The sequence below is a fragment of the Sebastes umbrosus genome, chromosome 22, assembly GCF_015220745.1.
Source record: "Sebastes umbrosus isolate fSebUmb1 chromosome 22, fSebUmb1.pri, whole genome shotgun sequence".
NCBI classification, from domain to species: Eukaryota; Metazoa; Chordata; class Actinopteri; order Perciformes; family Sebastidae; genus Sebastes; species Sebastes umbrosus.
Window position 1 is genome coordinate 10,089,040 of NC_051290.1, and position 14,656 is coordinate 10,103,695.

A 14,656-nucleotide genomic window follows, 5' to 3' on the forward strand; every position below is an offset into this window, starting at 1 on the left:
GCATCACTTTTACCAGCCACTTACATCATTTCATTCACACCTCCAAATATGTGACTCCAATGATTCTCTCTCCATGACTAGCAAGTGGCTCTCGTGATGTCAGGGTGTAAATTGCTCACAGAGGTTAAGTACTGCAGAAACTTCCCACCAGTCATTCAGTAAAACAGATAAATGGCAGGAGAACGAGCTGACTCTTTCAACCGCTTTTCATTAAGATTATTAGATATTCCATCACCTGGATTACCGGGAAGCTTCATTCACTACTTCTAAGAAATGTCCAGCCCGACCCGCATAAACAACGGCTGTAAAAACAGCACCATTACTGAGGCTGCAGACGATTTCACCATCCGACTTCCCCCCCTGCCAACTTAAGTCCATTTAACACAAACCAGTTGGCTGGTTTGCTGCCATGACAACAGAGTACCGGCGAAGAGGAAACTAGACTTCAGTTTAAATGTCACAACTTCTCTCTTAACAGCTGTAACATGGCGAAACAATCAGCGTTTCAATGATGCCAAAGTGGAAAGAAGCGGCCTCCTAAGTGTACATGTGAGATGACATCACTTAACTGCGTAGAAAAGGCACACAATAACTCTCACCTTGACAACCTGAAAACTGCAAGCAGGTGCGCAAGCAGACAGACATTCTGACACATTTGACCCATCCCTCATTGATTTTTATGGCGATTATTTTCCAGAAATAGAAGAGCTATTCAGACCTGATGGGAAGGATTCGACATTTCTGCCACCCACTCACAAGCTGGGGGTTAATTGAGGTGGACGGTCCCAGTCATGACACTAAATGGCTTTAAAACGGCACTTATTTTCGCCAGTGGTGCGTGAATGTCACGGCTGCTCCGGCTAACAGCGGACCCCCGAAACCTTCGCACGCTCGCTGGCTGCCGGCTGGCGGTTGCTGAAAGGATTCTGCCAGGGTTTATTCGGTTATTGGGTCTAGATGCAAATATGCCGGTGAGATCATTCACAGCTTGCTGTCAGACAGTCACAGCTGCTTGAAGGGAAATTGTGCCAAGGGGAGAGCGGTAGAAAATGATGGTTGTGTGTGTTTACTGTATGTGTGTGTGGGTAGGTGGGTGGAGGGGGCTCCGACAGTGTGAAAGATAGATAAACAAAGTCAGCAACAACACAACCGAACCATGATTATAGTGTCAAAGCCTGTCAGGTTTGCACGTTTCTCCTGGTTTCTCTCATACCATTGATAAATGGCTCTGCAGGCATACAATTCACTAACCGGTGGACTTGTTAGCTGACTCACACGCAAGCTAGCTGGCAACTGAAACCTGTAGTATTTTGTTTCCAGGTGTATCTATTCTAGATTGTGCCAATATCCAGTCGATGTGGACTGCAGTTTGGTCCTGGCTTCTCAATGCATCTTAAAATGTGTCTTGGTTAGATTTCACTTCATCATACTTCATCTACCTTCATTATAATTGACGATTGTCCATAGTTAATCGCAATTAATCGCACATTATTTATCTGTTCAAATTGTATCTTAAAGGGAGATTTTAGGACTCATTCCTGCACTCTATAGATTAGTCGTTTAGTCATTTATCCAACAAAAAAAAGACTAATATTTGCTCGTCCTAGCATCTCAAATTTCACTGTTTTATATCATTAAAAATGGAATATCTTTGGGTTTGAGACAAAATAAGCAATTTAAAGTAGAGCTGAAACAATTGGTTGCAAATTATTCAACTTTTTTTATAACCGATTAATCAAATTTTTCACGCAAAAATGTCAAATGTTCTCTGTTTCCAGGTCGTGAGATATGAGGATTTTGTGCCAGTTTTGTCATATATGATTGTAAATACAGTATTTTGGACTGATGGTCAGATAAAACAAGCAATTTGAACAAATATATTTTGGCCCGTGGTACTGAAGACATCTGTGAGATGATAATATCGTCGAATGTGCAACTCTCTGCTGGATACCGTGCAAAATAAATATATATCTAAGTTATTGTTATCCATCTAAGATTTGCATTGGGAACTTGCATACTAGCCGTACCTTCTGGGCACATTGCCACCTGTCAGAGCTGTGTGATCAGATTATTTCATTGTTATGAACAGGGCTGACTGAAGCTCACCTGGCTGCCTGTGTTCATCACATTACCAGAGGCTGGATCAGCTGGCTGGCTAGTTGACTGAGTAATGATCGAACACACTGCCTGCCAGCCTCCCCGGCTCGCTAACCGACTCACAAATTGACTACCTGCCTGAGTGAATGACGACCTCACCTATAACCTGCCTTCATTCCTGCCTGCTGGCCGCCTTCCCTTACAATACCGACGACGCAATGAACTCGACAGCCTCGATGTTACCTTCACGGGGAAATCATCAACCGCACAAACAACATGACAATCAGAACCTTCATGTGATGCGCCGCCCGCTGACCGTTCCCCCTGCGGCACTGAGGTCATTGCTCTCACAGAGAAATCAATATCCTACAATGATTAAGCTTGACGTGGCGTATTGGCTGTACGGGTCTGGCCAAGTTCACAAAAGGAGCGGAGACAATACATGACTTTTGTTGAACGTCAGCAGCTGAGTCCTAAAGCGGAGGAGGAGGAGGAGGAGGAGGAGGAGGAGGAGGAGTTGACGGATGCTAGGCAGCTGAGGCGAAGCATCGATCAAACATGTGCATCCCATGCCGACAAAGTCTGGTTCCCAGAAAAACAGAACTTCAGCACATTTCGTCCCAGTAATGTCAAACACACATGACTCACTCCTATTTTTTATAAACGTATTCTCTCTTATGTCCCACTTGCATCATTGCCACCTTCAACATGACTCAGTGTAATTTCAGTGGGCTTTGCTGGCAACTTAATTCACTCGTCATTAGCAAAGCAAGATGTGAAATGACAACCAGGGATCTGGAGACATAACAACTAAGATCCAAGAATCTGAAGTATGTGCCAGAGGTTTCCCCAAAACATCATGATGTTTCTTAAGTTTTTTACACTATGCGGCTGCGTCTTTCTGTCTCTGCTTGGATATAAGGTGAGCACAGTGTGTCCTTCCTGGGCTGCAGGTCTGATGAAAGACTATATAATAGATGGGTTTTTAGTTTATGTTTAAAAATATCAATATTTTCAGCTCCTCTCAGTTCCTCTGGAAGTTTGTGCCAGCGGCTGGGAGCGTAATGGCTGAAAGCAGCGTCATCAAATGTTTTTGTTCTGCTTTGTGGAACAACTAAAAGAGAAGAACCGGAGGATCTGAGGGTCTTTCCTAGTTCATAAACCCAAAAGCAGTTCTGCAAGGTAGTCTGGTGCAAGGCCATGTAGTGCCTTATAAACTAATACAAGAATTTTAAAATCAATACGAAAACTAACAGGTAACCAGTGTAAAGACTTTAACAGAGGCGTAATGCGCGATTGATTTTAGTCAGCACTTGTGCAGCAGAATTTTGAATTAATTGTAGCTGATTTATTGTATTCTTTGGTAGACCAGAAAGGAGAGTGTTACAATAGTTAAGCCTTCTAGTTATAAAAGCGTCAGTCTCTCTGTGTTGCTCAGAAAGAGAAATGGCCTCACTTTGGAGATATTCTTCAGATGATAAAATGCTGTTTTTGTGACACTCCGGACATGAGCCTTGAAATCAGAATAAAAAAATCACTCCTATATTTCTTACTTCTTGACTTGGCTTGAGTCCTTGTGTATTTAGTTTGGAGGCCAGTTTCTCTCTCTGAGTCTTTGAACCAATTATCATTACTTTTGTTTAATCCTGGTTGAGTCGTAGAAAATTCTGTGACATCCAGGCCTTTATATCTAAAATACAGTTTAAAAAGTGAGTCAATCGGCCTGGTGTCATCAGAAGACACGGCCACATAGAGCTGAGTGTCATCAGCATAGCTGTGGAAGGAGATGCTGTGCCTCCTGATGACCAGGGGTAACATGTATAAATTAAAAAGTAAAGGTCCTAAAACTGATCCTTGTGGTACCCCACTGGTAACCTCGGAAGTGCCTTAAACTTCTTTCTAAAAGCCAGATGGGGGCGACTCCTCTGGTTGCAAAAAGAAATCCAATTGTACAGAAGTCTATGAGAAAATGACCTTACTTCTCACTTGATTTATTACCTCAGTAAACATTGTAAGCATGAGTTTATGGTCTCAATTGCTAGTTTCAAGTCTTAATCAATACAGCATGATGTTCATTTAGTAAATTATGGTCCCATTTAGAGTCAAATAGACCATAGAGCAGGGGATGGCTACTTTGTGATTGACGGGTCTGGGAGTTGTCCGTGTTTTGAGCTTTAACCCTTTCACAGTGTGTTTTCAGTTCATGAAAGTTAATTATAACCTTTTGGTCGGCTAAAAAATGTCTTATTCAGCGTTCAGTTATACTTAGCTCCATCCTCTCGGGTCATTTCTCGTTGCAAAAAAACAAGATGGCAACAGCCAAAATGCCGAACTGGAGGCTTCAACACGTCAGTCCACAAACCAATGGGTGACGTCACAGTGAGTACGTCCACTTCTCATACACGGTCTATGGGTGACACGATTTGTCGATGACGGTTTAGTTGAACAGCAAATTTAATATAGCTATTTTGAGTCCTGCAGGGATTACGTATTTTTGTTTGTCAACCAGGAAGTTAGTGCAAAACCGTGGTAACGCGGTTCACTTCGCTCAGAGGCCATCCTTACCATAATAACACTACTTTAGGAGCAACAGAAGTCAGACAAGCGGGTGGCGGTACCACGGTTTTGCGGCTCAAGTTACCGCAGTTTCACAAGCGTGTCGGAGAACTACGGTGGCCTTCAGGTAACGTAAAAAACGTGAAAGGCTCTCTCTAGAGACAGCGTTTGGTTTGACCGTTCTGGGCTACTGTAGAAACATGTCGGAGCAACATAGTGGACTCTGTGAAGAGGACCTGCTCCCTATGTAGGTATGAAGGACTCATTCTAAGCTTACGAAAACACGATTCTTAGTTTCAGGTGATTATACACTAAAGAAACAGTTATAGTAACATAGTTATGGATATTATATTCCATTTCTGCTAATAGACCCCCCGAAATGTTACACACTGTTCCTTTTAAGATATCTGACTGTTGGTCAAGACATTTTGGACATTACTTTGGACATTGGAAACTTAAAAAATGTGCACTTGTCATCATATCTGGCATTTAAAGACCAAAGGATTGATCAAATTAATTGATAAGAATAGAGTCCAGCATCACCACCACAGTTATGTTACGTTATATTGCTAACATGTCACTTGTTTCATTTTACAACAGTTAACAGAAGCTAAATGTACAGAAGGTTAAATCCACAAACCCAACCTGTAATCATCTTTAAACTGTCTTCCTGTCCAACCAGCCAGCCAGCTATTGTGTGAAGAAATGTGTACATCAGATCATCATGGTGTAGTGGTGACTGGTCTGTCTGCATTTGAAGCCCTGCAGCTGCCTGGCTGGCTGACAACAGACATATATAATAAAAGAGGATGTATATATATATACTCACAGTCAAGGTGTTTTTTCTTGGGTCCACTGACTTCATGCGTGGTGGCTTTGCACACAGCCTTGCTGATAGCCGAGCCGGTCATGCTGTGCTGAGCTGCTGCGATCCGATCCGTGATAGATTGTCCAGACATCTCTCTCTTCTCTCTCTCTCTGTGTCTCTTCTATCCTCAATCAGCTAAAATAGCACAATCAACTCAACGTGACTTCACTGTCAAGTGGGAGGTAAAGACTTGCACCTCACTGTTGTGTTACCTTTTTTCCAGGTAAACCTGTGCAGTAATGTCAAGATCACCTCACTGTTGTGTTACCTTTTCAGGTAAATCTGTGCAGTAATGTCAAGATCACATCAATGTTGTGTTTCTTTTGCAGGTAAACCAGTGCAGTAATGTCAAGATCACCTCACTGTTGTGTTACCTTTTCAGGTAAATCTGTGCAGTAATGTCAAGATCACCTCAATGTTGTGTTTCTTTTGCAGGTAAACCAGTGCAGTAATGTCAAGATCACCTCACTGTTGTGTTACCTTTTTCAGGTAAACCTCTGCAAGTGATGTCAAGATCACCTCACTGTTGTGTTACCTTTTTCAGGTAAACCTCTGCAAGTGATGTCAGATCACTTGACTGACTGGTGGCAACAAAAAAACTGCAGGTACAGATACAAGACTGGCTTAAAAAAAACACAATCAAGAGCTGATTTAGAGTTAAGTTGTGTTTCTTTTCAGGTAAACCTGTGCAAGTAATATCAAGATCAACCACTGTTTCTTTTTCAGGTAAATCTGTGCAAGTAATGTCAGATCACTTGGTTGGTGGCAACAAAAAAAACTGCAGGTACAGGTACAAGACTGGCTTAAAAAACCACAATCAAACAGCTGATTTAGAGAGTTTTTGGCAACAGTAAAGTCCCACTATCTATCTATCTATGTAAGTAAACACAACACTAATCAGAGCTAGTGTGTGTTAGCTAATGTTGCAGTACTCAAACCAGGAAAGAGTCCCACTGTGGAATTTGTAAACACTGGAAATTACTTTCTGGCCACAAATAAACATGTTTTGTTGGGTTTTGTAACCTTGGATGAGTTCTTTGAGGACACCACCTTATAGGTTATATATATAAAAAAGTAAATCCAAAAGTAATCCAGAATAAATCACAGCTTTGGAGCAGAAGAACATCAACCCTCCCAGAAAAAGGAAACTTCCTCCTCCTCCACGTCAGCTTGGATAGTTAGCTGTAATCACTGGCGGTTTGTTGGTAAAGTGTGTGTTAAACCACCTTGAGGAGGTGACAAGTCATCCACAGTTGAACACCACATTGTTTTTGAGTTTATAAAGTTTATAAGAGGTTTCTGTGGAAGTGACAAGCCCGAGGCAGGTGTGGTTTCTTCTTGGGAAGAGATGCAAGAAGCGGTTGGCTGGGTGTTAGCTAGCTAGCTAACCTGCCAGCTTCTCTCTGTAGGCTGAAGAGTTAAAATGTGACAGCTCCTTTAACTTCCTTTCAAGGTTTCCTCCGGGTTTAGTTGGTGTTTTCCTTCCTCTGTCGACTCCACATTATCCGGCTGGGTTTTCTCTTTCCTCCCCGTCCTGTCCTCTGTCTGAGAAAGTCTCTCCACCAGTGGTTTCTCCTCTCTGAGCGGACTGAGTGTCTGACTGTCTGGGTGTCTGCTGCTGCTGCTGCTGCTCTGCCGGACACAAAATGGCAGCGTAGAAAATCAGCTGATCTCACAACTGTGATGCGTTCAGGGGCCAGCTGGTAGGCTCGGAATATAGTGTTTTATTCTTCACATTTATTTATTGTGTGAGAATATGACAAAACATAGAACTATAGGCATCATACTGATATACAGGTACCAAAACAGGCATGATTCCATTCTTATAAAAAAACATATATATATATATACATATATATTTATATATATAATATAAAGCATATATATATAGAGGGAGAGAGAGAGAGAGAAAAAAAATACAATATAAATTATATAAATAATAACTTAACAGAGAATGTAAGTATTAAATCACATTTCTCCCAAAAAATCCCTATAGAATTTATATTGTATTTTTGTCTGTTTTTTATTTGGCTATTATATATATATATATATATATATATATACATATATATATAATAATAATAATAATAATAATAATAGTCAAATAAAAAACAGAGAAAAATACAATATACATTTTATAAATAATAACTTAACAGAGAATGTCATTCTGATTCTATAGACATTTCTCATTGTTTATAATTTGGATTATTTACTGTAGAAATAATTGATTACAATGTGGGAGAATATGACAAAACATAGAACTATAGGCGTCATACTGATATACAGGTACCAAAACAGGCATGATTCAATTCTTATACAAAATAAATAATAATAATAATAATAATTATAATAATTATAATTATAATTATAATAATAATAATTATAATAATTATATCTTTATTTATATAGCCCTTATCAAAACAATGCTTCACATAAAAATTAAAAACCCCAGCAATAACAAAATAAAAGTACTTGATTCTGATTCTGCAACAATGTGGTTTTCAGAGGTTGATCAATCAACGAGTCAAGTGACAGAAAATTAATTGACAACTGTCTATTTGCTGATTCCAGGCTCTCAAATATTAAGATTTGCTGTTTTTGTTTTATATAATTCAAAAAAGGAATACCAGAATAGAAGACAAACATCAAGCACTTTGAACACCCATTTCTGGAAAATTGTTATGTACATTTATTCCCTTTTCTTTCTGATATTTCATAGACAAAATTGCTAATCTATTAATTTTTTTAAAAACCTGATCGATATTGAAAATAATCTTAGTAGTGTGTTGGTGACCTATGGTGTGTGTATATATATATATATATATATATATATATATATATTTATATATATATATATCTTATTATATATCTAATAGTTTGTTATCACTATTATGTAGTCATATTATTTCTTTATAGCAGGTTTTTTGCCTCTTCCTGCACTTTATATTATTCATTCAGTAGTCTTAATTTGTGCAAAAATAAATAAACAAACAATAAACAAACAATATGCCTTGGTTAAATTTCCATTGCACTGTGTCAGCCACAGAGTTTGTATGTAGCAGTATTAAAACATGACTTTGTGTGCAGTGGTTATATAATGTTGAAAAAAAAACTTGCAACAAGCATACACTTATTTGATGTTTTAATTGATTTATCATGCACAAAACTGTAACCAAAGAGTAAAAGTAGATAGATAAAGTAAAACTTATCAAATGGTAGCAAAAGTTAAAAAAAAATAATAATATTTTTATACATAAATAGTCTCTTGAAAAGGATTGCAGGTACATATCGACAGCAAAAAAAAAAAGAAAAGAAAAGAAAACTATTCTTTATATATATTCTTTATGTGCAGTGATTATAAAATGTGGGGAAAAACTTGCAACAAGCATACACTTATTTGATGTTTTAATTGATTTATCATACACAAAACTGTAACCAAAAGATTAAAAGTAGACAGATAAAGTAAAACTGTAATAAAACATATCAAATGGTAGCAAATGTAAAAAAAAAAAAAAAAAAAAAAGTAACTATTGTTTTACATAAATAGTCTCCTGAAAGGATTGTAGGTACATATCAACAGCAAAAAAAAAAAAAGAAAGAAAAAGAAAAACCTTCTTTATATGTACTCTTTAGGCTGAATTACTATTTTCCCAGCAGCTCCTGAACGCCTCCTCGCTCTATTGGAGGAGACCTGAGGAGTGAGTGAAGCCTTTAAGGTGTCACGGTTGAAATTGTAGAGGAATTTATGAAACAAATGTCTCAAATTTCACATATTTTGACATCACAAAGGCGTTTCAGCTGCAACACAGCCTCAAACTGACTTTAATCTCCTCTGCTGCATCTTTACAAAGGCATCTCTCATGCTGCACTAATCCAAACATTTAAGGTCGTATTAAATTATTCCTCAGACGCCTTGTCCTTGTTTGACTCCAGACTATGTGGAACACGGTGTGCTGCAAAAAAATCAGTGGGAAACCTGCTGGTGCTGCACCATGCACAGACCAGTGGGTATCAAACTGGATCTGAAGGCTGAATACATCAAATATCTGACTGTTATTTCACACATTTTTTTAATTTAACTCATCATAAGTGGGTTGCATTGACAGCTGCATGCCATGATGCAATATATCAAATCTGATTTTTATACATGAGGACATGCTCGCATGGGTGCATTTCTTCCTTTCAGTTTCAGAGAGCCAGCTGCAGTTTGAAGTATTTCCCTCCTGGGTGAGAAATACTGCAAGCTGACTCCAGCAGCAGCAGCAGCAGGTGAATTCCTGGAATCCACCGCTGCTTTTGACCTCCAATGACCTTTTTCCCAGACAGGAGAGAAAAGCCTCTCCAAGCTTTGGCGGCTGGAGTGATATGATGAACTGTCAGGAGGAGGAGAGCGATGAGAAACATGTTTCTGATCAGCCCTTTTGGACTCTGAAAGTGTATGCAAATCCACCCATGTCAGCCTAGTCGTTCTCATACGTCTGCCAACTGTAATGAGCGAAAAAAAAAAAACGTGCATGCAGCAGAAAAAAAAGGAAATAAGAAATGCAACCGCAGTAGATGGAAGTGGTTAGCGCAGTGCAGGCCACCAAAGAAGGGTTCAAGTTCCCAGGTTTTTTATGCCAAACATGCAGTCTTTCATGTGCCATAATTAACATCCATCCATTATCTGTAACCACTTATCCCATTCGGTTCGGGGTCGCGGTGGGGGTTTGGAGCTTATCCCAGCTGACATTGGGTGAAAGGCGGGGTACACCCTGGACAGGTCGCCAGACTATCACAAGGCTGACACATAGAAGCAGACAACCATTCACACTCACATTCACACCTATGTGCAATATAGAGTCAACAATGAACCTAACCTGCATGTTTTTGGACTGTGGGAGGAAACCTGAGCTCCTGGAGAAAACCCACGCTGACACGAGGAGAACATGCAAACTCCGCACAATCAACTGCTTTTTTATTATGAAAGAGGATTTTCAGTTATGTTCTTGCAGCAATTACAGTGCATTTTCTCTTCTATATCCAAAAATGCAAACATTACTTTATCGGATCGTGTAAAAAATTAGTGATGCTTCGTGAAGAATTGATGCAGCACAAAGATTGGCACACAGAAAATGCAGAGTCTGGCCTAAAAGGAACTGCGGCACCCAGAGGAGACGACATGCAAACCATGACATCAAACCTGCTCTTTATGAGGCATCAGTGCCAAATCTGCTGGCTCCCCTCATTTCACCTCATTCCTCCCTGCCCTGATTTGGAGTGCAGTGTTGCCACCTGCAGGCGGAGCGGCCGAACTCCCCTATATTTCCATGGCAACTGCGTGGATGCGGGGAGCCCCCCCCTGTAGCCCCTGGCAACAGGCTCTCGCGATCAGCAGCTGTCAATCACGGGATGAGCCGCAGCCTCGCCTGAGGCCAATGTGCTCAGAGAGATAGGAATAAATCCATTACAGCGCGTTATTGACAGGGACGGGGTCAGAGACAAAGACGGGGACCCGGAGGTGCACACAGTTTATCCACAATGTGTAAATTAACAATAGTATGTCAGGGAGGATAGTTTTCACCGTGATTGCCATGGTTACGATCGATGGAGTTGCTCAACATCAGGCGAGGTGAGATATATAATGAAAGCTCTCAGGTGCCTTGACCTCTGAGCTCCACTTATTATGCCATGTGCAGTTTTCAGTTATTTACCGATGAAGTGTGGTGCTGCATCATAATAATCGTGGACGGATAATGAGACGATGGGTACGGGTGTATAAAAGGTCTCCCCTCTTACTTAACAGCACTAGATAACAGATCACTGAGCCCTTTGAATTTCCAATAAAAAATTTTTTGCTGCACTGGATCGGGAAACTTGTTGGTAATGTTGAAGTAGAAAACCAGGTGCTCTGCAAGGACGCCAGGATGTTATCCTTGTCTAAATAAAAGATTTTTAACTGACAATCAGAGTGCCTAAGATGTTTTCCAGACTGCCATCCCATACCAAGGACTTCCTTTCAAAGTAAGCTTGACTGTCACTGATTTTTATTGTTATAAAAAATGTTGTTAACTGTCAAATACAGGCTGCGGGTCTGTGCTCGGCAATCCAGCTATGATTATAATGTACGTATGATTTTGAATGCTTCTTCATAATCATCTTCCTTTCTTCACTTCTCCTCTCTTGTCTCTCTTGTTTTCTTCTCTTGTTTCCATGCAGCTACTGTAAATTGTCCATTGTGCATATACTGTAAATACAGGTTGTAATATGTAATTATTCATGTATACAGGGACTATAGACTCAACCTTGATACAAGACAGTTTTCCTTCTTTAAATCACACAGAGAAACATGCAAGAGCTCCAACTCCATGTTTGCACGCTGTATACCTGAGCAAATGGCGAATAAAGTCACGTAAACTTTCAGAAAATTGCACTATTTGACATGTGAGTGGTAGTATACCTGTATATGGCATTGGGAGAATGGGGAATCATATCTTTATGGCTGGATTAACCTGTTAGGGGACCCTGGGGCATACATTTATTGGGCCCCCATAACCCCTTCAATTCATGCACAAGACCCAACTTCAACTTCGGCTATAATCACTATTTTTTAGGGCTGTCAAAGTTAACGTGATAACGCGCTCACGCAAATTTTGTTTTAACGCCACTTATTTCTCTAACACATTGATCTTTCTGAGGTTGTACCGGGCTGACATTTTAAAGCTGAGTGAAGATACAGGCATCATATGAAACTAGAAAACCTAAGGAATCCATTGTTACCAACCATGTCATACTAGCTGTTTTTGGTTCATTCTCATTACACTTAGTGTAATTTTCAACCACAGCAGGCAGCTGTACACTACCTGCTCAGCACCAAACAGCAGACAGACACAGTTAGTGACTAGCTTGTGAACAGAGTGGATGATTTAGCAGCTAAAGAGTTGTTTGAGGAGCTGGTGGAGACCAAAAACGGAGCAAATAGAAGAGTGAAAATATGACTTACATTCATCAGATGGACAGAAACACAAATTCAAATCAACAGTAATGTTGCTCCATAACTGCTGGATGTGTAAATAAGCAACTGTTTGTGAACAAGTTGTCCACATCAAGTTAAAGGAACAGTGTGTAGCATTTAGGGGGATACTTTTTGTACATGGTAATTTAATGCAGTACTGGTTGCACGGGTTAATCTATAAGTTTTCACACCCTTATGTAATGTTATTTTTAACAAATGCTAGATAACAACTAGAGTGAGCTAAGCCAATATACAGCTGGAAATACAGCTGGAGTGCCATAGTTATTTTCTTGGAGGATTTCTCTTGTTGACTGTAAAAAATAAACAGAGATCAGGTCCAAAGGGATGCTGAGCTGTAAAGTAAACACATACCTCTCCAGTTACATTACAAACAATGAAATAAAAAGGTCAATATAAGAATTATTTCAGCAGAAACTAGCTTTTGTAGAAAGTCCATACTTGTCCGATTAAGGTTTCCCCTCCCCGTCAGTCATGTTAGGCTTACGTCAAACAGAACATGACAGAATTCAGATCAATCAATAAAAGCTGGAGCTACATGGAGCTTTACAAAATTCACTCATTTACGTCCTGCTCTACAGCATTCAGAAATATCCATCAATCGACATGTTGTGTGTAAAAGCCGTGGATGTGCGTACGCATGCACGATCCCAGGCTAAACTATTAAACGCTGCCGCCGTTGCTGCGAAGCCTTCTGCCTTCTGGATTCTCTCAGATCACTTATTCATTCATCGAACTGTTAGGAGACATGAAGCTGTTGAGTTATGAGGCTGATAAAATTTAATTGGATCCGTTAAGATGCAAACTTGCAGTCTTGCAGAGACGCCCCGTCCATTATTCAGGCAGGCTGTGAGGTGAAATGTTATTTTGTTATTTATACAAAGACAGATACAGACAGTAGAGGGCTGTTTACTTTATAGAGGATTTATTTTAAAATGAATTGAATGAAGACCAGCAGAATAGAACAGTGTGTCTCAGACTGAGATAGAGGACAGCATCGCCTCGCATTATTTTATTATTTCTTTATATACAACCCTCCAATGCCACGTCCTTGTGTCTTATCACATCAATTCATTTTGTACATGTACTGTAAAAATATATGTTTTTTTTCACTCAGTATGATAAAACTGTCCATTTGTGAAAACAAACTTTTAGTTAAACAAACACTCAGCTTCATAGATGGACTTTTTACGGAGCCTAGTAAGCATCAGGAGCAAAAAAATGTGCATGAATTCAGCCGATTAGACTGTTATCAGGTCACTAAATGGGCATTGACAGTTGTTATCAGCCTTATAGATGTGGGCCTGCTACATCTACTAGTAGGTGTTGCTTTAAAGTTTCACTTTCACAACGTAGTAGGCGTAGCAGACAACCACTGACCAACATCTGTGAGGCTGATAACGACTGATAACACACATTGAATGAGCTGATAACAGTCGAAACGAGTGCAGCATTTGGAATGCAGGACTTCTTGAACTGCTTAATTATTAGTTTATGTATCATTAGTTAAATTAATAATTTGTGCGTTCAACAGTGGGTACGGAAATTTCCGGCTGTTGTGGCTACTCCAGTTATTTAGGGGGTGTTTTGTTACAAATACTGAATCCACTACAAAATAAAAAAAAATTAAAAATGCTATTAGTCAAATTCATCTCAGTTTATTCTGCGTTTTGTCTCGTTTTTGGCAAATGAGTTACATTCAAAATACGAAGTGTAGGGAGGTGGAGAGAGAGTTTGTAACCATAACTGCATTTAAAATTATTTAAGAGGCACTGGATTATTTAAACAATATTACCATGTGTATCATTAACATGATATCAATATTTCATTTTTTAATATCACAGTTACTGTGACACCCCTAGTTTGAAAGTAATTATTTTGGGACTATAAAATACTAAATGAATTATTAAAGCTGCACTAAACATATTTCTATACTAACAATTGTTCAATGTGTCAAGTTAGAGGTGTCACTCGTAGTAAACTCACAGAGGATTATCTCGACTCTGCAGTTCCCCTCAGCCATACAGAGCGTTTTTTGCATCTTTCAGCTCATTGTTTTGGTTTTAACGCCCCCAACTGTACTGTTTTAGCTCGGTCTCACTGCTCTCACCAACTTTGTTTCC

The 14,656-nt window shown here is 39.6% G+C and overlaps 1 protein-coding gene across 8 annotated transcripts in view; it reads right to left on the bottom strand.

Annotated features, from left to right (window-relative positions):
* The window catches only part of si:ch211-200p22.4 (phosphatidylinositol-binding clathrin assembly protein), an 81,267-nt gene extending 74,094 nt beyond the window's left edge, over positions 1–7,173 (bottom strand). For 5 of the 8 annotated variants that reach the window (XM_037758046.1, XM_037758043.1, XM_037758045.1 and 2 more), the window contains exon 1: positions 5,483–7,172. In XM_037758046.1, the coding sequence (XP_037613974.1) occupies positions 5,483–5,612 (130 nt within the window). In that variant the 5' untranslated portion in view covers positions 5,613–7,172. Of the gene's footprint in view, positions 1–5,482 lie in introns of all 8 variants that reach the window. The other 3 variants (XM_037758040.1, XM_037758042.1, XM_037758044.1) reach the window with 2 other exon arrangements.
* Between the last annotated feature and the right edge of the window lie 7,483 nt (positions 7,174–14,656).